The sequence below is a fragment of the Malaclemys terrapin genome, chromosome 5, assembly GCF_027887155.1.
Source record: "Malaclemys terrapin pileata isolate rMalTer1 chromosome 5, rMalTer1.hap1, whole genome shotgun sequence".
NCBI lineage: Eukaryota > Metazoa > Chordata > Testudines > Emydidae > Malaclemys > Malaclemys terrapin.
Genome location: NC_071509.1, coordinates 15,186,193 through 15,209,577, shown reverse-complemented (window position 1 = coordinate 15,209,577; position 23,385 = coordinate 15,186,193). Strand labels below are relative to the sequence as shown.

The window sequence follows — 23,385 nt, the reverse complement described above, 5'->3', positions numbered from 1 at the left end:
TGACAGGGCTGGGAACAGAGTACAGGTCTCCTGGTTCCCCATTCAGTGTCCATCTCATGCTGCATCTCCTGATGTAGATTATAAACTCATCAGGACAGGGACTGTGTGGTATAAAGTTCTTTTTAAATTATCGTGCCAACATTGTAAATACTGAATAATGAAGGTAACCCTTCTGCCTGGTGTTAGCAGCAAAAAGGCCCGGGTTCAATATATCTAGAATCCCTCTCACCAAAAAACTAACCCTGTGGGAGCCTCCACCCAAAAACCTGGGAAAACGGAACACCCTCTCTAGGTGCTCTTAACAGGCAGAACTTCCCCACTCCCAAGGACTCTGGGACTGCATAGTGAAAAGGAAACACAGTTGCAACCTGAAAACATAGCAACAGACTATGTAAGCAAACAAAGAGCAAAATACCCCTCTCCCAGTAACTTTGGTAGTTGTCCATCTAACTTCCTTTCTACCTGCCAGGAGAATGTCCCACAGGTAACAGTCCTGTAATGACACTCTAATGAAACCCACGCACGGTTGGGATCAGCAAGTAGCAGCAGTCCAAGTATCTTTCTGCCAGTCTATCTCTACTCCCATGGGAACTGCTTGCCTAGTCCTGCCCAGAGGCAGCAGCACCTAAATCAGCTTAATAATGCAGCTTTATCAACAGAGTCCACTCAGCCCTCCTGCTATCCTCTACATCATCTCTCACAATGAAGTCCTCAGTCTGCATCATCTCTTGCTACACCCCCCTGAACAGAGTCCAGACTTTTTAAAAATAAATGCTTCTGGGAGCTCACTACCCCACAAAATCCAAGTTTCTGGCTAGTTACAGTGACTTCCTGAGTGTCATTGGTGGAACTGTGGGTAGGTAGCCTATGCAAATGAAGTTCTCTATGGTAGCACTTGCCCTTTTTCACCAAAAGAGGAAGCAGAGAGCTCTCTCCCCTCTGGAACTTCAGGCCATAGGGCTTACACATCAAAAATAATATTCTAATTCATGATTCATCACCTGCACTCTACCCACTAATCCAGCTCCCTCCGGAGTGTTTGTGACATTCTAAGCTTTTCTGCAGTGTTCAAGAGACAATATTAAAAAAAAAAAAAAAAAAAAAAAGCCTTGCAAACAAATGTTTCTTTCTCCCTCACCCACAAATGGAGAATTTCTCTCCCAAAGACACTAGCCTGAACTAAAAAAAAAAAAAAAGGGTAGCAATATTCACCAGTGCCACATTTAAGGATCAATATTTTTTATCTAGAGCTATGCAAAATTTATTTGAGGAATTTAGCCCATTCTTTTTTCTGTTTGTAAATTAGCCACAAATAGTTTTTGATTTTTGTGAACGTCTGTGTTATTCAGAATTGCCTGACCAACACTTTATGTGAAGTTATTTCAGCCTCTTGACTGTCTATGAATCATCCTCTTTTACTGTTGACTCAACATTTCTGTTGGTGTTGGTCACTAGGAGAATGTGCCCTCTCCTCCACATTAAGAAAGGAAAAAAACAAGGACCAATGTGACAGGCACTTGCCATCTGGAAGAGAAGGAGATGCAGCCAGCAGCAAAATGGTGCAAAAATTGGAAAATGGGTCACTTTAGGAGTGCAACTGCTCACCTTTGCCATATTGAAAGGGCCAGCCACAGAAAGGCACATTGGGAAAAAGTTCCCCCAAAAGGGCAACCTTGCACTGGGAAGAACTAGTAGAGAAGAGTATCAGAGGGATAGCTGTGTTAGTCTGAATCTGTAAAAAGCAACAGAGGGTCTTGTGGCACCTCTAAGACTAACAGAAGTATTGGGAGCATAAGCTTTCGTGGGTAAGAACCTCACTTCTTCAGATGCAAGTCTGAAGAAGTGAGGTTCTTACCCACGAAAGCTTATGCTCCCAATGCTTCTGTTAGTCTTAGAGGTGCCACAGGACCCTCTGTTGCTTTTTAGTAGAGAAGAGGAATCAAGAGGAACGGGGCTGTGGTAATTACAGGAGCTAATGTAAAAACATAGACAGACAGATAAAATTATAGAGATACAAGGTAGGAGCTGGGGTTTGGCCTTCCCTGACTTGGGTGTAGATTGGAGCTTAGCAGGAGAGCCTGACGCAAAGTGTGCTGGTCTTCCACAGTATAGGCATTGCCCCGATGCCCAGCACTGCCTTTTCTCTGTGTTGGCGAGGTGGGGCCGGATGTGGTGAAGCTGCATGGATTCAGGCTATGGGGAAGGCGCCCCAGGTTGGTGGGCCGGAGATGGCAAAGGAATTGGGAAGCTGACCTTCTCACTTGCTGGCGTTCCATCAGGCGGTTGTCAATCTTGATGCTGAGGTCAATCAAGGCATCCAGAGTGGGTGGGGAGTCCACTCTTACCAGCTCGCCTTTGATGTTGTCATTTAGGCCGAAGCATAAATTATAATGCTGCATGACCTCGTTCCATTCAGTATCTGCTACCAAGCAGTGGAACTCTGCGGCACACTTAGCAACAGGCCAACCTCCCTGCTGCAACGCCCAAAGGGCAAATTCTTGGCTGTACACTCATGACTAGGGCCATCGAAGATCATGGCCGTGGCTTGAATGAAGTCTTCAAGCTTGCCCAGGAGATGGCTTGCTTTCTCTAGGAGTGGGGATGCCCAGGCTACGCCCTCCTCAGTCAGCCCACTCTGCATTGGTGCGTGGGGAACGGCTGTGAGCACAGCAGGAATAGGAGCCGGGATTAAGAAACACCCCAAATGTGCCCCGATCATCACTAAACTTATCAGGCTGGGGAGTCTTTGGCTCACGAGGGGTGGGTGGAGGAGTTGAGGGTGGTGCTGCCTGCCTGGCTGAGCAGTACTAAGTTCTGTACCTGTAGGGCAGCAACCTCTGCCTGCAGCATAGTGGCCTGGGCCTGCCGAGTCTGCAAGGCCCCCCCCATATCTCTGGCAGGGGAATATTGTCCAGGGAGGGATCCATACTAGCCACAGGTCTGGATCCCTTGTTAGCCTAGTTCCCCTCTGTTTACTCTGGGCTGCTCAAACTGTCAGCGGACCGGGTTGTAGGTAGTCAGGCCTAGTGGTCAGAGCAGGAGTCACGCCTAGGATTGAGACAGAGTCAGAGCCGAACATCAGAAATGGATTACCAGGAGTCAGGGAAGGCAGAAGCAGGGCTGGTTCTGTGCCAGGAGCAAGGCTGGAACAGGATGGGAACAAAGCCGGGTGCAAGGCAGGATCTGGGCTGGAGTAGTGGAGGAGCAAAGCAGGAGCAGGGCTTGGAGAGACAAGCACAGGGAAGTAGAAAGGTAGGGTTACCATCCGTCCGTATTTCCCCGGACATGTCCGGCTTTTGCGTCTCTAAATAGCCGTCCGGGAGGAATGGGTAACAAGGTTAAAATGTCCGGGGAGGTTTTCTCCCTCGCCTCCCTCCCTCCCTTCCATGCAGAGTGTGGCTGCTGATTGGGCGGCTAGGCCGATTGACCCACTCCCATTGGCCTCCAGCAGCCAGAGCCCTCCCCTGCTCCCCCCCCCTCTCTCTGTAGTCCTGTGTAACACACAAACCGACCCACGTGGAGCCAGAATGGTAAGAGGAGTGGGAGGGGGCAGTCAGGGAGCGGGGGAGTGTTGGATGGGTCCCCATCCTCCACCTGCCATCCCCCCTCTGCGCATCCCCCCCTCCGTGGGTCCCCCCTCCCTGTCTGCCTCTCCCTTGTCTGCTTGTACTGCCAGAGCCAGCAGCAACTGCTGTCTGCTGCCCCCGGGTCCTAGTGCCCCCATCCACTAATGGGAAGACAGGCTGCCCATACCCTGCCCTTCCACCCTAGCCCTGAGCCTCTCCAACACCCCAAACCCCCCAGCCCCAGCCCTCATCCCCACACACCCTAATCCTCTGCTCCATCCCTGAGCCCCCTCCTGCATCATGAACCCCTCATCCCCAGACCCACAGCCCTCACCCCTGCATCCCCTCCTATCCCCAAACTCCCTCCCAATCCCCCTCCCCCTTCCCACACACCCCCTCCTGCCCTCAAACTTCCTCCCAAAGCCTGCACCCCCTCCCTTTGCACCGCCTCTCACCCCCAAACTCCATCCCAGAGCCTGCACCCCTCACCCCCTCCTGCACACCCACCCCCTGCCCCAGCCCGGAGCCTGCACCCAGCACCCAAACTCTATCCCAGAACCTGCACCCCTCCTGCACCCTAATCCCCAGCCCAAGACCTGCACCCCAGACCTCCTCCCCCCACCCAACCCCCCTCCCAGAGCCTTAGGCAGGTGGGGTGGGGGGTTCTGGGCACCACCAAAATTTCTACAACCCTGCCACCCATGCGAGTGGATAAGGGTCAGGGCAGTCAGGGGACAGGTAGGGTCCTGGGGGGGGCAGTTAGGGTAGGGGGTTCTCAGCAGGGGGCAGTCAGGGGACAAGAAGCAGGGGGGGTTGGGGTTCTGAGGGGAGCAGTCAGGGGGTGGGAAGTGGGAGGGAGTGGATGGGGCAGGGCGGGGCTCCCCCCCAGTGTCCTCTTTTTTGTTTGTGGAAATATGGTAACCCTAAGAAAGGGCACATGTGTTGAGCACCCTACAGGGTGCTGCTGCTGCTGAGTTTTAAGAACTGGCCTGCTCGCTTCCTCGGCCAATCAGGCAGGACGGTTCATCAGGCAGCCTAGCTAGCTTGTTAGGCCATCATGAGCAGGAGCAGCTGAGGGCCTTACTCCTGACGTCTGGCCCCCATTGTGCTAGGCTCTGTACAAACTAGTCTATATAGGTGTCTAGATCACTTTCATCACTATAAGCAATTCTATGTCGCTGTTTGTCTGTTTTTACGAACTTCCTATAAGTTTAAGTCTTACGGCCGTCTTTCGCTGTAGTATTGCGTCACACTTCTTGTGTTAGGAAGTGGGGAAGTGGTGCCTGCTTCTCTGCTTCTGAATGAGACAGTTATTCAGTGCAATCAACAACTGAAAAGGCCCTCCTTGGCTGAACAATGGTTATGCTAAAGAGCCTGACCAAAGCTGCAACAAACCAATTCTTCAAGTCCAGAATCTAGGTAGGTGGTAACCAAGCAACAGATCACCTGACAGGGGTCCCTGATCACCTGAGGAGGGGGACTTGAGGCTGATCAGGTGTTGCCAAGCCCGCTCACAGTAAGTGGATTTTGGCTTCTTTTTTTGTTGTATTGCTGTATTGTGTCTATGGCAGAGGGGACTGGAAGTTTTAGAAGTGCTACATTTTCTCAGAGCGGCTCTCACACCTACCAGAACAAAAAGAGGAACCTGGACTGGAGGAGTGAAGTCCAGGAGAGGGGACGTGGAACCCTGAAAGATACCTGACCAAATCCTGAAGAACACTTCATAGTGATGAGGAAACAGAGGCAGGGAATGGTGTAAGGTGTTTCTTATTTTGCTTGGATCTGTATATCTCGTGTGCGGTCTAAAAGTAAAGAGTGATTGGTGTAGAGAGCCCTCTGCCAAGTCTGTCTTATTGATGTCAATTATCATATGTCACCAAAGGGTTAAACTGTAAACCAGAGTACCCACGAGGGTGGAGTTCTGGGGAGGCCGTGGAGGGTGGAGTTCTGGGGAGGAGTGCTTAAGCTATGGAGGTCTTGGGGGGTTCAGCACCAATCCCAGGGCTAGGGCAGCTGCATGATGGGATCTCACTTTGAGAAGGGGTGTCAGACAAAGAGTCTGTGCCCAAGGAATGAGCTTACAGGCCACAGAAAGAGACACGGGCTGAGACATAAAGGAGCTCAGAAGCAGATGGATCCAGTGTGTGGGTCCAACCTAGCAGCCTGGTGAGTGTTCAGCAGGGGGGGTTCCCGCAGGGCTGTGACACCATGGCATTCGTTTCTATTTTTAAGAGTTGACAAACACTCCCTGCCCTGAGAATGCGAACGCTTTCAGGGCCCCATCCGATGCCCATTGAAGTCCATGGAAAGACTCCCATTGATGTGAAAGCAAGCTGGATCAGGACTTAAATCCAGTCATGACACTGTACAAGCATTCACTGATTAATCCTCTCACGCGAGGCAGATAAGTAGCGGAATGGGAGACGTATGAGACGGAGAGTTTGATCCAATATAGAATAAAATAACATTTAGCCTTATATAATGATTTCCACTGGGCCAAATTCAGATTGACAGAAAGCAGGGTGCAATTCTGTGTAAGTCAATTAATTGACTCTCAATTAAAGGAACAGTCAAAATTTTGTCAAGTCCTAAAGCTACTTCCCCCTACCAATCAGCATCACTTACATCTTCTGCTGCTACAGTGTAGGAGCCCAAACTGGCTTATAATGAAGTCAATGGAAGGTTTGTCCTTCACGTTAGTGGAAGCAGGATTCCAAGGACTTGTCTACACTACAAAATTAAGTTGATTTTATGTAATTCGACCTTGAGCCTCCATATTAATTAAGTTGATTGTGCGTGGCCACACCATGCTCATTGTCTCGATGGAGTGAGTCCTCACTAGCAGTGCCTGCATCAATGCACAAAGCAGTGCATCATGGGTAGCTATCCCAACATGCAACTTGCCGCAGTGTGTTTTGGGAAGTTTGTGCAATGCCTCATGGGACCAAAACATTGTCACAGAGGGGAATGGGAACATTGTGTTGGCATCCCATGATGCACTGTGCTCAATGGCAAATAACTCAGTGGTTTTCATGCCTTAAAACCGCTGCGCGTACGCCATCACCCCAGAAGCATGGAGCCTGTGCAGTTGTGCACTCCTGCTGTGAGCATCTCAAACACCTAGTGCCTTCTCCTGCAGTATTTCCAGAGCCGAAGTAGGGTCCACCATGCGGAACATAGCGATGTCCTGCAAGCAGCCCTGCTGCAAGCTATTGAAAAAAACAATTCACAGTTGCTGCTGGCAGTCACAGAGCTGCTGCACTCTGTTGAGCGCCATTTCTGGTCCAGTGAAACAAGCACTGACTGGTGGGACTGCATCGTTTTGCAGGTATGGGATGATGAGCAGCAGCTGCAGAACTTTCGAATGCGGAAGGCCACTTTCCAGGAACTTTGTGCAGAGCTTTCCCCTGCCCTGCAGTTCAGCAACACAAAAATAAGAGCCGCTTTGACAGTGGAGAAGCGAGTGGCGATTGCTATTTGGAAGCTTGTACCGCCAGACAGTTACCAGTCAGTGGGGAATCAATTTGGAGTAGGTAAATCAACCGTAGGGGGTGCTGTGCTCCAAGTGTGCAGGGCCATTAATCGACGTATGCTACAAAGGGTAGTGATTCTGGGAAATGTGCAGGACATAGTGGATGGTTTTGCTGCAATGGTGTTCCATAATTGCGGTGGGGCGATAGATGGCACAATAGATGGCACCCATATCCCCATCTTGGCATCAGACCACCTTGCCAAAGAGTACATAAACGGAAAGGGATACTTTTCAATGGTGTTGCAAGCGCTGGTGGATCACAGGGGGCATTTCACTGACCTCAGCGTAGGATGGTCGGGAAAGGTTCATGATGTGTGCAGCTTTAGGAACTTGGGTCTGTTCAAAAAGCTGCAATCCGGGACTTTCTTTCCAGACCACAAAATGAGCACTGACAACATTGAGATGCCTATAGTTATCCTAGGGGACACAGCCTGCCCCTTGCTCCATGGCTCATGAAGCCATACACCGGTCATCTGGACAGCAGTAAGGAACAGTTCAACTATAGGCTCAGCAAGTGCAGAATGGTGGTTGAATGTGCCTTTGATAGTTTGAAAGGGCGCTGGAGAATTTTACTAACAAGGTTGGACCTTAGTGAAGAGACCATCCCCATGGTTATAGCTGCCTGCTGTGTACTCCATAATATCTATGAAAAAAGGGGGAAAATTTTCTGCAGGGATCGACAGTTGAGACAGATCACATGGCACCCATTTCTGAGCAGCCAGACCCCAGGGCAATAAGAAGAGCACAGCAAGGGGCGCTGTGTATCCGCGAGGCTTTGAAAAGCCGTTTCAATAATGAGTCACAGTAACGTGAGCTGCTTTTCTGCATTGTGCTTTCCGAAACCTTCACCTACCTTGTATCACTGTCCCTGTAAAGCCAACCCCCAGCCCAAGCCCACTGCTTCTACTCAATAAAGAACATGTATTTCTCGAATCCATTTACTTTAACAAACATAAGTAAAGAGGGAGAACAGAAAAAAAAGGTAACCTTGGGGAAAAGGGGTTGTAAAGTTGGAATGGGAGAAACATTTTCAGCTGTGTAACATACCACCACATTCCAGACCATCAAAGGTCTGTGAATGGGCACCTTCTGTTCCTTGTATCCTCCCCCTGAGTTAAGTGAAAGGGATAATGGACTTTTCACCCACGTCTCATAGAACGCATGGAGGAGGATGATTCTGCGCCAGGCGATGCTGGCTGGCAGTCAACCAGAGTCTGCAGAGGGACTCTACCCTCCTGCTTCTGTTCCTGCAGTTCAACCAGACACTTCAACATGTCTGCTTGATCCCTCATAATCCGAAGCATCTCATCCTACGTCCCACACTCTTGCTCATTGGAACTTTCCTGCTCTCCATGACCATGACTAACTTCTTGGACAGTGAAATCCTTCATGCTCGCAGCTCTGTGTCAGCTGTCCCAGAGGCATTCATTATCTCGGTGAACATGTCCTCCCATGTTCTCTTTCTCCTCCTTCTAATCAGCGAAAGGATGCTTTCAGGTGTTGATGACACGCCGAAGGTCACATTTCCAGCTGTCAGTTATGGGAAAAAATAAAGGAGCCATTGTACATGAATAAAATGTTTCCATAGCAAGGCCATTTTCATTTAAAAAAACACGCTTATTACACTAGATGCAAGCCATAACATAATCAGAATCCATAACTGTTCACTGTGCTGTTTTGCTGCTCCAGCCATGGTGAGTAGCCCCCCCACCATCAGGTCATGGGTGACCGCACTTTTAATGAAGTTTATAGCATGCTCCTGTCGGGAGCAGAGGTAGCTAGTGGAACAATGGCCCTCCCCCATAGCACCACAGGAAGCTGTTTACAAATGGGGCAGAGTGAAGGGAAACGTTTTCACTCCCAAATTGCTGAATCTCTCATGTGGGGCCCCAGTCCCCTATCTGCCACTTTAAACCACTTGCCGACCCATGCCAAGCACAGTAAAAGGCACATTAGCGGCCGTGTGGTTGGCAATCCAGAATGTGGTGGAGTGGGGTGGGTCTACATGCCCTTTTTTTTCTTGTAAGAGAACTTCTCCTGTTTCCCTTAGGCGACTCTACATGATACCAGTCTCCTGAGGGTAACAGCGGCGGAAAGGAAGGAGATGCTGCAAGCGTCTGGGTACAGACCCGGGTCCTTATGCTACTATGCTGTATACCGCAATGATGCCAGCAGAATTAATTCAGGAGTTGCATGGGAAAGCGTCCTACTATGGTGAAAGAAATAAGCCTGCCCTGCCCAGGAACCTTTTGCAAAGGATTGCAGAGTACCTTCATGAAAGTTTCCTAGTGATATCCATGGATTCCCAGGCTATCCCAGCTCCCATAAACAGTCTTTTCTGGGGGCCACCCTCTATGTAGCTGGAGCAGCCTCTTGTAAGAACCACAGCACCTCGCTTTTTCTTCTCAGTAAACATGCAATACCTCTGAATGTGTGTGCCCGCTAAAGTTTAACTGGACTTTGATTGTAACTGTATACTCACCAGAGGTGTTTTCCCCAGCATCATGGTTGGCCACCATGATGTCCTGCAACCCACAGGGCTCCAGGGTTAAAAATATTTCCTGCCTTGGGGGGAGAATGGATCCACCACTTACCTGTCTCCCATTCTCCTTCTCCTCTTCCTCATCCACCATATCATTCTCCTTGTTGTCCCTATACTCACACACCTGTGAGGCGTCCACGTTGCTTGTGGGGGTGCTGGTAGAGTCACCCCTGAGAATTGCATGCAGCTTGTTGTAGAACTGGCATGTGTGGGATTCAGCACCAGAACGACTGTTCACCTCCCTTTCCTTCTCGTACTCTTAGCAAAATTATTTTATTTTCATACAGCACTGCTGTGTGTCCCTCATGTAGCCCTTCTCCCCCATTCCACGAGCAACCTTTGCATAGGTGTCAGCATTTCTTCTGCTGGATCAGAGCTCTGACTGCAGACTCTTCTCCCCACACAGCGATGAGATCCACCACCTCCGGTGCAGACCAGGCTGGAGTGTGTTTGGGACATGTAGTCTCCACGATCAGCTGTGCTCAAGCTGGCATGCTCCCAATGCTGATCAAACAGGAAATGGGAAATCAAAAATTCCTGGGGCTTTAGCAGGGGAGGGGCTGTTTCCTGTGTACCTGGCTGCAGTGCAGCAGAGTTGAGAATGACCTCCGGAGCGATCACGGATGAGCATTGTGGGACACCACCTGGAGGCCAATTAAGTCGAATTACACAACGCTGCAGCTGCACTACCTCGCAGGCGACCCATGAAAATCGAATTAAGTGTTACGCCTCTTGCAGAGGTGGATTACAGAAGTCGACATTAAAGGCGACTTAGGTCGGCGTAAATGACCCAGTAGTGTGGACACATACATTAATAGGTCGACTTAAGGTGGCTTCCTTTGACCTTACTTTTTATTGTAGACCAGGCCTAAGTCAGTATTGGTTGTCTAAACCTTCTGGGAGGTAGCAGCTCCTAATTTATGGGTGTCCTGGGTTCCAACTCAGCACCTCTCATTTTAGTAGGAGTATTGGTGTCAATGCAGACTTGATAACTTCATTTTACTCCGGTTAAAAGATTGTATTATAAAGTTTCAGGCTCAGATTTCAAAAATTGGAGCCTAACATTAGACTTCTACAGCTATATTTAGGCACCTAGGAAATAAGCTGCCTGACTTTTAAAAGTATCAAGCACCCATCCACTCGCACTGAAGTAAATGTGGATGTTTAGCACTTTTGAAAAACAGGCCATTTACTTAGTTGGTTAGGACTTAAGGGGTTTAGGAGCTTATGTTATTAAGCCCAGAAGAGACCATTATGATCATCGAGTTTGATTTTCTGAATAACACAGACCAGTGTTATTCATCCAGTAATTTTTTGCATCAAGCCCATAACTTCTGTTTGAGCTATAGCATGTGCCAAGATACGATAATTACTCTCAATATTAAAAATGTATGCCTTAGTTCTAATCTGAACTTGTCTAGCTTCAGCTTCCAGCCACTGGATCGTGCTATGTCTTTTTTCTCCTACTGTCAGAAAATTCTTCCCCAGGTAGGTACGGGTTGACCACAATCAAGGCACCTCTTAACCTTCTCTTGTAAGAAGCTGAATATAGTTAGCTTATCCGAATGTCACTATAAAACATACATTCCAGACTGTCTGCAAATCATTCCTGTAAGCTCTTTGCTGAACCCTTTCTAACTTTTTAACATCCTTTCTGAAGTGTGGACACCAGAACTGGACACAGTATTCTAGTAATTGTTTCACTAATGCTATGTGCAGAGATAATACCTCATTCCTACTCTTATTTGATATTGCACCGTTTATACACCCAAGGACCACATTTGCCCTCTTACAGCTATGTCATTGTACTGGGAACTTTTATTCACCTGGCTATCTACCATGACACCTGAGTACTTTTCAGCATCACTGCAGGATATAGCACCTCATCTTGCAAGACTGGGTACCCATTTTCTAAAATCTTGGTCTCTGTCTTTTTTTCAGCATTAGAAGTCATATTTTCCAATATGTATGTTTTGCAGATGCTCCTATTTGCCTTCTTCAAATCTCACTTCAGAAAAAATGGGCCAAATTTCATTCTTGGAAGCAAAGCCAAAAAAGAAAAATAACCCAGGCAAGTAGGACAAAATCTCATAATGTAGTATAAGAGAATAAAGAGATAATATAACCAGGCTGCAAACAGTCATAAGCCTTTTCTTCTTCAATGGATATTGAATATATCATGTAAAAAGCAAGCATTTCAAAAGATACATGATGTTAGATCCATGGCAAATATGACTACAATATATATTGGGTGTGAATAGTGCTCATTTGTTACCTCACTTCACTGTCCATGCACAGGTTCATATATCCAAGTGGCTTATTCTATAATCCTGCCCATGTATGCTTGCCAAGTCTCCAGCTAGCTTAAAAATGTAAAAAAAAAAAAAAAAAAAAAAAAACCCACTGATGAAAGACCATTGACTTTACACTTTCTAGCAACTCCCACTCTACTTTTTATGGGTATTCAGCAATACTACAAGGGCTCTTCTAATATGGGAGATATTTCTTATTTCTTTTCTTTTCGTTAATAATAACTGTGTGATTCATCACCTTTCTCTTTCTCTCTCTTTATAGTCTCAAATTGCTGATTTTATGAATGTATTTTTCATAGAACTATAAAAATAGTTGTTTTAGATCAGGGACTGGACAACTAGAAGGCTGCCAAGAACTTTTTTTTTTTTTTAAAATACTTCATAATAAAAGAATGTGCTCCTGAAGGCATTTATATTGAAAAAAGTTATCCCACTCTCATTTTATATAGAGATATATTAATGTTATAACCTCGGAAAAAGGATTTTAAAATGCAAATGCTGTCAGACTACTAACAACAGTGTCACAGTGCATAGCACCCCAATTAAAAGTTAAAGAAGAAAAATTAAGACGGAGTATTAGTCTCACTTTGATAACTCTACTTCACATTGACATACCCACTGTGCAAGTTCAGATCAGACTGTTTTTGCTCTCCAGCAGTGTTTTAAAAATATCCCTGTCTAAGGAGGACAGTTGAAAAAAATATATATACGAGTGTATAGTATTTCTTTTAACGAAAGCGGAGTTCTAATTTTTCCTAGGATTTGGAACTGTGCTCTGGTTTTAAGAAAGAATAAAAATATTTCAACTGAATCATCTTTGAAACATTTGCATCTCTTTGTTGTGATGTATATTCCATCAGTTAGTTTGCATTTGCTTTTTGTTTATTTTTTAAATCAGTTCCATTGTACCTGTTTACAGCCGATATGAATCTGGCCCATATACTCTGCAATGGGATTGGAAGAAGATCCTTCAGAACATCCTGATGAGCTCCTGCTACTAAATCTTGCTAGGCTGGCATTAGATTATTTGTTTCTTTTGAGAAGAATTCATTTTCCAGCATCGGCTTCTAGAATTGCATGTGCTCTACGTAACCCCCCACTTTTTTTTTCCAGATAGCCTTTTATGAAAGCAGGATAGCTCAGTGGTTTGAGCATTGGCCTCCTAAAACCCAGGGTTGTGAGTTCAATCCTTGAGGGGGCCACTTAGAGATCTAGGGTAAAATCAGTACTTGGTCCTGCTAGTGAAGGCAAGGAGCTGGACTTGATGACCTTTCAAGGTCCCTTCCAGGTCTAGGAGATAGGATATCTCCATTAATTTAGGTGATAGGCTAACAAGCAGGAAAGAAAGGATGATCTTTTGGTTAAAGCCCAGAACCAGCACTCAGGAGATCTAGGTTTCATTCCTGGCTCTGTTACAGACTTATTCTGTGACTTGGGGTATCTCTTTTACCATCTCTGTGATTCAGCATCTCTGCTGCTGGATGAATAGAATAGTACTTCTCCAAAGACACCATCTGTTCAGATTTTCACTCTGGAGTCTTAGCTCCTTAGCATGAGATTGGCAGAACTCCCATAGCTCTTAGGCAGTGGTAGCAAAGTAACAGTACAAGCCAGACTCTCTCAAATATAAAGATTGTCCTCCAAACATTTCAGTCTGTTCCTTCTTGATGGCAGCTGACCAGAGAACTCCCAGCAGGAAACGGCTTCTCATCAATCATCACTCCTTTTCTTCAGCATCCCTGCAATAAAGATCAGCTATCCTTTCCCTTCTAGTCAGCTCCAGTTCCAGATCTTTGAGGCAGTTCCCTTCTTGTGTTAGCACACATTCATTGCGTCATCTGCCTTGAAGTTGACCATGATGTGCAGAGGTGTTAGGCTTATTTACCTGGTACCAACTCCCTGAGCCATCCAGCCCTATACATTTAAGACCAACGTTGATCAAAATATTTGGCAAGGTATAGAAATATAATTTGATAAAATTACACAGATATCAGTAACCAACTTCGAGTTTTCAAGAAAGATTGTTGATACCTAGAATAGCAATTGAGTGTCTCAAAACAAAACACAACTAGTATGAGTTAGAATAAAAGGGTATTTATTATAGCTAGTTCACATTTATTTGACAAATTTTGATTTCTGGATGAAAATTTCTGTCAACATTTTGAATTTCAATGAAAAAATGTGTGTGGGGAGTGAAATTAGTGAAATTTAAAAAATTGTTTCCTCCTCATTTTTAACCGTCTCTAGTATTTATATATTCAACATTCAGAGACTCCTGAAAAAGGACATGATTCTTTATAAATATCAAGGATATTCATTTCTTATAAGACTGCCATAAAGCAACTTTACTAATATGTTTAGATATTTTAAACCATACTTATTAGAAGTATGGAGTCTTTTGAAAAGTGAAGGACAATAGTGTAATACTGGGGATAGCTATTTTGATGATCTCACACCTCCTTCTTAGTATGTTAATTAGAAGTAAGTCAGTCAACAACTTCAAAAATATCAAGAGTAGATGTCATTCTAAAAAATATGCTCTAATTTACCAGCAGTTATGGGCTTGATGTAGGAACTGCTGGGTGACATTCTATCAACTATGTTATGCAGGAGATCAGACTAGACTATCATAATGTTTCCTTCTGGCCATAAAATTGATGAATCTATGAAAGTTGGAGGGCCTGATTAGACCCCAAGAGAAAAACATAAAAGTTAGTAGAGCAGAGAGGGGCAAGAGGGAGTGAAATGTGAGGCAATAAGTATTAACAGCAGACTAGACCTGTATGAATAAATGAAGGGTTTCCCCAGATATTCTAGGGGTGGAAGCATATCTTATAGTGAGTGCATACCACTTACTAAAAGGAGATAACATTTGGAAAATATTCTTTTTAACCAGCTTAAAGTGTGTGTTTTAATCATTCTAAATAATAATTACACGCCAAAAAGAACCATGCTAACAGAACATCAAGGTTGCAAAGTCAAACATTCACAAAGATAGGAAATTAGGGTTGTCTGTACAACTTTAATTTGGCTCCCTGGTGCATTTGCATTTATGGTACAGTCTTTCATTACATGTTTACATATTAAAGGCCAGATTTTTCAAGAGCCAGACTAGCAGATTTTAAAAGATGCAGTACACACCTACCAGGATTTTCAAAAGCACCTAGGAGAGTTGGGCACTTTTGAAAACCCCATTAGGCACCTGTCTGCATCTTTAGATACCTTTAAAGACCTGGCCATAGACCTTCTGTCCCTGTCTCCCAGAATGTCCGCCTCCAGTGTGTGCATTTTGCTACCTTTCCCCTCTTTTACTATCTCCCTAGCTCCTATCACCACTAGCCCCTGCCACCGTCTATTCCTATTCCCATCAGCCTAGCTTCCCTGCTCCTGTTCCACCAGCCAGTCTTCCTCTCCCACCTCATTCCCAGCCTGTCCTCACTCTGCATTCAAGTGAGGCTGTTCCTCCTTCTCCTCCATACTGCCTGGAGGAGTGCACCGGCAGGAGGAGCGCTGCTAGCACAGGCCTTAACCTCTCTGCTTTCAGTGCCTGGTCCAGAATTGAGGCAACACTTAGCAGCCAGGAAGAGGAATTACAGGAACAGTTCTGCTTGGCTCCTGCAGCCCTGAGCAGGAGCATGCTCAGTACAGATGGAATCTTCAGAGAGTTTAGCTGCCAAATTCTAGTAAACTTCTACTAAGAATGCACAAAACAATTAACAGAGGCTTCTAACTCAGCCAAAATTGGGTGGATATTAGGAGTGGCTTATTTCCGTTTTGCTAAGCTGATTCCTAATTACTTTAACTAAATTGACATAAACCAGGCTAAAACTGAAATAAAAGTTTCTACAGTCTTTTGCACCAGCTTAACAATATCCATTTAGAATCACACTTTAAATTAAAATAGTGCAACTCTATATGTAGACAAGCCTGACGTTAAATGACCAACAGACAAAGGGTTATATTATCTGTTATACTCCCCTCCGCTTCTATAGGCACTGTGATTTCTCCATCTAGTTTTTGTTACATGCAAAGATAAAAATCATCATCATGTTTATCACCGATATCTCAGGGTTTGGAGTTTTAACAGCTACTGCTTGAGCTAAAGGACAGGCAGAGTTGCATCAGTTTAATGTAAGGTGTATTTTTAAACTAATTTAGTTAAGCCAGTGCAGAAGGCTTTGTGGACACTCTTATTTTGGCTTAAACTAGGATTATTTCATGTTTAAGCTAAAGAGGAATAAGCCACTCTTAAACTAAAAGAAAAGTCTCCACACAGGGGCTTGCACTGGTTTAACCATACCAATTGAGCTAACTTGATTTAAGAAAACCACTGCAAATGTGTGCATATACATGGCCTAAGTCCCTTAGCTGGCAGCTGTCACGCCTCTGCTGAAAGATAGACTTCTTGGGCGAATTAACTTTTAAGGTAAAGCATGCGGACAATTGCTGGTGAGATCGCCCCACTCCCTCCCCCTGTGATGTTGCATTCCATATGTTTTATGGAAATATGCTTATGAGTATGAATATGATGTAACTGGAATATGCTTTATGCAAAAGGTCTCTTGTAAGGTATCATAACAAATAGTTATAACCTACTGAATATATTCCTCCTATTTGTATGCATGTATCATTCTTTTATCTGAAGCTAGAAATATGAAGTATAACTCTGAGGTCCTATTGTAATTATGCAAAGTATGGGCCATTAATGGTGGTTTACCATCTTGATGGCTCCCATTGACTAGGACAGCCTTCCTGTATATGTGTGGGCCAACCCAGAAAGAATGGAGACTAGGGGTCTTACAGTGACATGTGACCATGTCAACTGATAATGAAAGCCATCTTAAATCTGGTACTTTTCCATTTAGAAGGAGGGGCAGGGACCCAGAGAGACAAAAGGTTCCTGCCTTGTGCCAAAGCTATAAAAGAGGATGGAGCAGGACAAAAGGGGCTGCCAGTCATGAGAAAACCCCTGCTTACCACCTGAGATGTCTGCTGGATCTAACAAAGATTTTACCAGGGGAAAGGATTGGGCCCAGACTAGGAAGGAGTCTAGTCTGTGAAAGAAGCTTATTGGAACATTTCTGAGGGTGAGATATTACGTGCAATCAGTTTCTTAATGTATTAGGCTTAGACTTGCGTGTTTTTGCTTTATTTTGCTTGGTGACTTACTTTGTTCTGTCTGTTATTACTTGAAACGACGTAAATCCTACTTTTTATACTTAATAAAATCACTTTTGTTTATTAATAAACCCAGAGTAAGTAATTAATACCTGGGGGAGCAAACAGCTGTGCATATCTCTCTATCAGTGTTATAGAAGGTGGACAATTTATGAATTTACCCTGTATAAGATTTATACAGAGTAAAATGGATTTATTTGGGGTTTGGATCCCATTGAGAACTGGGTGTCTGAGTGCTGGAGACAGGTAACCTGCTGAGCTATTTTCAGTTAAGTCTGCAGCTTTGGGGGCAAGGACCAGACTCTGGGTCTGTGTTGCAGCAGGCTAGCGTGTCTGGTTCAACAAGACGGGGTTCTGGAAATCCCAAGCTGGCAGGGAAAATGGGCTCAGGTAATTTCAGCACATCAGGTGACAGTCCCAGGGGATCTCTGTGACCAAACCTGTCACACACACACACACCCCCAACACACAGACACTTGGGGAATTTGGGGGAAGCCATGCCTACAGAAAATCCCTACATCAGCCTTCATCTTTAAAAGAATCAGGAACCAGAAGTCAAAAATAGGGAGAAAATTACAAAGTATTATGTTACATTACCTATTATTAATTAGTAATAATACTTTGATTGTTCCATCTGAGGCTCTCAAAGCACTTTAAAGGCATCCCTTAACTTTTACAACTGTGCATGAGATAGAGAAGTTCCCTATCTGCATAGGGAATTTGAGGCACTGAGAATTAAAGCAATTTTCCCAGCAAGACAGTGGCCAAGGTGGGAACAGAACTTAGTTCTTTTGACTCCTGGGTCTTGTGTTTTAATAGCGGAGACAGTGTGGTTTAGTAGGCAGGACATTGGACTGGGCATCAAGACATCAGGGGTAATTTTCAGAAACACCTAAGTGGCACAGGAGCCTAAGTCCCATTGACTTCCAATGGGTATGTCTACATTGTAATTAGACACCCGTGGCTGGCCCGTGCCAGTTGCCTTGGCCTCGTGGGGCCTGGGCTAAGGGGCTGTTTGCGATGCAGACATTCGTGCTGGGACCCTCTCCCCTCGCAGGGTCCTAGAGCCTGAGTGCCAGCCAGAGCCCAAATAGCCACACCACAATTAAACAGCCCCTTAGCTCGAGCCTGGGGAGTCCCAGTCAGCCTGCATGGTGCAGCTGCATGTTTTTAATTGCAATGTCGACTTAAGCTCCCAAGTGTCTAAGTCAACTTGCGAAAATGGTAATTATGTTAAGTCATTTAAATGTTTCTGAAGAGGTTTTACCCTTGGTTTTTATTCCCAGCTTTGTCACTGATGTGACGTTGGGCCAGTCTCTTCACCACACACCTCTGTTTGAGGGAAATACCCTTCCTTTAGCTTGTCTGGGCTGTGTGGTCTTCAGGGACTGTCTCTTACTATGTGTTTGTACGGTGTCTACCACCGGGGTGCTAATAAATAATAATCCTCAATAAAGCAACAGAGGGTCCTGTGGCACCTTTGAGACTAACAGAAGTATTGGGAGCATAAGCTTTCGTGGGTAAGAACCTCACTTCTTCAGATGCAAGCCTCAATAATCCTCAATAAGTAACTCACCCGCCAAGGCTTCCTCGGTTTTGTTTGTAAAAATCAAAAAATGGTCTTTGCAGTAGAAGCAGTTTAAAAGCAGAGTTAAACTCAGTACCAAAGCCGCAGCAGGAGAGATCTGAGAAGTAAGAAGACAGAAATGCCTCCCCTGTCTCAGAGAGATCTTTGCTAAATCATAGGGCTGCCTCGGCTCTCACTCCCTCAGGTCGAATAACTCCTGCTGGCATAATTAAGAAGAATGTGTCAAGTTAAGCACCTCCCCAGCCAGAGTTCTTCTCATACCCTATAGATCAGTTTCTTCCCCTTGTATGTGAGTGATCAATGAGGCTGCTAGCAGCGTTAGGCGGGACTCAGAACGAAGACGACCCTCTTCAGCCAGCAAATAAAAATAAATAAATAGACCCCTGACCAGTGGGGAAGGGAAGGAGAAAAGGACCGCAGGAAACCAGGCATCTCACCATTAATTTAGGAAGATATGGGGGAACTGTTCCATGTATAAAGCAGCACATCGTGAATTGCTCTTAGCAAGTCTCAGAGTAACAGCCGTGTTAGTCTGTATCCGCAAAAAGAAGAACAGGAGTACTTGTGGCACCTTAGAGACTAACAAATTTATTAGAGCATAAGCTTTCGTGGAGTACTCCTGTTCTTCTTTTAGCAAGTCTGTGTCTCTAGTAGGGTTGGGAGTTTGTCTCTGCCTGTGTGTCGGGAAGAAACAGACTATTATAAAACAGCAAGTGGGGGGGGGGGGAGTGAACAAAGGAGATTGGCAGCACAGCTGTTGGGGGGGGGGCGGGGAATGCTTCCTGTTTCTTTAAAGCTCATCTGTGGGGTTGCAAGGCTGGAAAGTCTCTTGGCTGTGCGAGGCAGTGAGCTTGTCACAGGCGGCGCGCTGACTGATCTCTCGCACAGGGGCTTCTGTGTAAACTGAGGCTAAACAAACACAGATGGAGCGCAGCGTGCACTCCCCAGACAGGCGGCCAATGCGGCAGGGACTTCAGCTGACATTCTGACTGCTCCAGGGGAGAGCCCCCCGCCGCCCTGCCTGTGCCGAGCCGCGTGGGAGCCCAGCTGCGGCAGGAGGGGGAGGGAGGGTGTATGTCTGCAGGGGGGGAGCCAGCGACCTGCGAGCCGGCACTCACTGACAGGCGCCCGACATGAGAAACATGCAGCTCCTGGACGAGGAGCCGTGGCAAAGCCTGTGCGGGAAGGAGCTCGGCGGCCTCAAGAAGCTGAAGCGGAAGCACAAAGAGCCGCCCGCGAACGGCTACAAAAGTTTCAAAGTGGCGCTGAAAGTCAGCGAGCGCGGGAGGCAGCTGGAGAGACCCGCGAGCCTGGTGCCCGAGAGCGGGGCGGCGGGCAGCTCGCAGGGGGCGGCGGCCCCGCCGCTCCTGGGCGGCAGAGAGGCGGGCAGCGCCGCCGGGGCGCTGGACATGCGGAAAGGCGCTTTCCCGGCGGCAGGACTCGCCTCCCAGCCCCCGCGCAAAGAGCCCGGCTTGCCCCCGGCCGCTGTGAACGGGCTCCAGCCGTGCCCGGGGGAGCAGAGCCTCCCGTCCAGGCTAGTCCTGTGTCCGCCGCCGCCGCAGCGCCCTTTGGAAAGTGCCTACGCCTCGGTCGCACATGGCGCTTACAACAGCACGCCCGAGTCCGCCGCATCGCCTAGGAAACGGCTGGGGGAACCGGCAGGCGTCTCCTCGGAGATCAAAGCCATCCAGCAGACCCGGCGGCTGCTGGCGAACGCCCGGGAGAGGACCCGCGTGCATACCATCAGCGCAGCCTTCGAGGCGCTGCGAAAACAGGTACTCGCATCCCCCTCCCTCTGCTCATCAATCACCCCGGGCATGCAAGCGCCTGCCTGGCCCATCTCCGCTGCGTGGCTGCCCCGCTTCCCCCAAAGAAGTTTGACTTCAAAGGAGACGCAAGTGACCCCCCTCCCCCCCGTGCTGTTTCGCCCTCTTCCCTGATTTTGCGGGCTGTAGTGGGGGCTTTCGGGGTGCGCCTCTCCGCTTGTCTTTTTAAAGACATTTGCCTGCCACTGAAATGCTAATACATCCGCCTCGGATTGCGGGAGATACCCTGAGCCCTGCTGCTGGGGCATTCCACGCAGTGGGGGCGCTTTCCGTGACCTTTGTCACACTTAACTTCACCCAAAAGGTCACTAAACTTTTTGTGCGCCAGAGTTTTCGTTTTAATTCCTAATGAGATTAGGAGGGGAGGGGAGTCGAGGAGGTAGTTTGATAGAATAGAGGGTATTCATGCTGCACAGCATGGGTGTGATAAAGCGAATTACTGGACAGTTAAAACTTTGGATCTAACAGGGCGTTTTTTCAGCACCAAAAACTGCTCCTGGATGCAGCATTCCTCTCATCAAAAGAGTTCACGTGGGTTTCATGCTGGGGATAAACAATATCTTCCTAAATCAAGCCCATTGTCCTATTGATTACACCTCATCTTACTCGTATCATTTTCCCAGAGATATTTTACTTTTTCTGTGTGTTAAACAAGCTCTGAAACTCAACTTTATTTGGGGTCACCTGCGTTCGCTCCGTGAGTTATTATTACAATACAAATACAGCCTGATTTAGTGGAGCGAGGGATAAGGGCAGAGTGCAAGAGCCATTAATAGTGCTCACCAGGCTGGTCAGTGGTTATCAAAACTTTTTTTTTTAAATGTTAGAGCAGCAAAGGAGAGAGAGAGATTGAAAACTGACTCTTAAAAACCCTCCCCCAAAATCACACTGGCTTTTTATACAGGCAGCTTATTCATACCAGGCAGGGGGTGGGAGAGAGAGCTGTAGCAAACTGTTTGCCAAAGTTGTGAGCTACAATGAAGCCTAAATCCCACCTCATGACACAATAGCTCACCTCACTCTTGCTGTTTACCTGGAAGAGTTGGGCTGGGAATTTTCAAAGAGACACAAGGGAGAAAAGGAAATCAACTTCCATTGACTTTTGAGTTGGCTGTCTAAACCCTTAGGCCTCTTTGACATCCTCACCCTCATTCATCATTCTACATGATCCATCTTCAAGGTACCCTTTAAGCCAATGTGAAGAACAAGCTTTCTTTTAAAAACGCATATAAAATCCTCATCATCCTGCCTGAATGGGAAACATAAACTTTTTCCAAGCGCAGAAGAGAACGTCTGAAATGTTAAATAATGCTCAGGACAATGTCGCTGCGACATGGTCACCTTCTGAACATGGTGTTGAGTGAAGCAGCTTAGTGTGAAGGAAGCACCGCTATCCGCCCGTCTGGTGACGCTAGACCCATTCAGCAAGGTTAACTCTAAGCCCGTGAATAGGTCCACATGCTTATGTATCTTGCAAAAGTGAAGCCTTTCATGTTAGTTAGTTAGTTGTAGGGTTTTTATGGTGTTCATCACCACAGTATCTGAGCACCTCCCAGTACGTAAGAACAGCCATACAGGGTCAGACCAAAGATCCATCTAGCCCAGTATCCTGTCTTCCAACAGTGGCCAATGCCAGGTGCCCCAGAGGGAATGAACAGAATAGGGAATCATCAAGTGATCCATCTCCTGTCGCCCATTCCTAGCTTCTGACAAACAGAGACTAGGGATATAATCCCTGCCCATCCTGGCTAATAGCCATTGATGGACCTATCCTCCATGAACTTATCTTGTTCTTTTTGGAAACCTGCTATAGTATTGGCCTTCACAACATCCTCTGGCAAAGAGTTCCACAGTCAATGAATTTATTCTCACAGCACCCTTGGTAGGTTGGGATGTGTCTACAAAGACGCTAAGGTAGTTTAGTGGCTGTAGAGATCAGGGCTATAACAGAACATCATTTGGTCCTGTCTGCACCAGCAAGAAAGACCCAAGAGGGTTATAACATGACCTCCAGACCTTGCAAAATGTGCTGAGTAGACAGGTCCTGTGAAAGAGAGGAGAGAGAGCCGGGACTGGAGCCTGCAATGAGTGCTCAGCTGTTCTCAAAACCAGGCCCAGGAGTGCAATGAAATGGGAGGTTCTGACCTATCACATTTTGTGAGCCCCAAAATAGCGCTTTTCAGTGCTTAGTCTTCCCCTTAGTTGACTAATTAAATTGTTTTCCACTGTAGTGGCCTGCCCGGTGAAAGCAGAGAGCCATTAAACAACAGTTCCCCATGCTTGGCCAGCTTTTGTTCCTTTGCCTTCTCTGTAAATGCCAGTAAGAGCATTTCAAGGATATGAAGGATACAGCAGGCAGGGTCACATAAGGTTCCCTGTCATAGCAGGGGTCTGATCCTGCAAGGTGCTGAACAATCACATTACACAGAAGGTCCTTTCAGCTTGGTCCTGCAGCCCTTGCTTACATGAACAGGCCCATTGGTGTTAGTGAGACTTGCAGGGTTTCTGAATCAGACCCTTTGGGCTCCATCTTGCAGCCTTTACTCATGTGAACTGTTGGATTGGGTCACCTGAGAGAGGGCTTCAGGATCAGGCCCGTTTTTTCTGTACATGGTTACTTTGTGCTCTCCCTTTAAGGAATATCTCATGAAGTTTCTAGCTTTGCTTCCTGAAAAGCTTCCGAAAGATGATTTTGATTTTAAGGGTGGGTGGCTGCCTATCCCAGAGTGATTGGTTAATTTCCCCCCGCGTTATTATCCACTTTTGTGAACACACAGGGACCATTGCTAATCCCATTGAAGCAAACAGAAGTTTTACCATTGATCTCCATGGAACAAGATT

The 23,385-nt window shown here is 46.5% G+C and overlaps 1 protein-coding gene across 1 annotated transcript in view; it reads left to right on the top strand.

The window, feature by feature from the left end:
- The first annotated feature begins 19,534 nt into the window (after positions 1–19,534).
- The window catches only part of ATOH8 (atonal bHLH transcription factor 8), a 32,732-nt gene continuing 28,881 nt past the window's right edge, over positions 19,535–23,385 (top strand). The window contains exon 1 of the mRNA XM_054030912.1: positions 19,535–20,493. Coding sequence (XP_053886887.1) covers positions 19,852–20,493 — 642 coding nt within the window. The 5' untranslated portion in view covers positions 19,535–19,851. The remainder of the gene's footprint in view (positions 20,494–23,385) is intronic.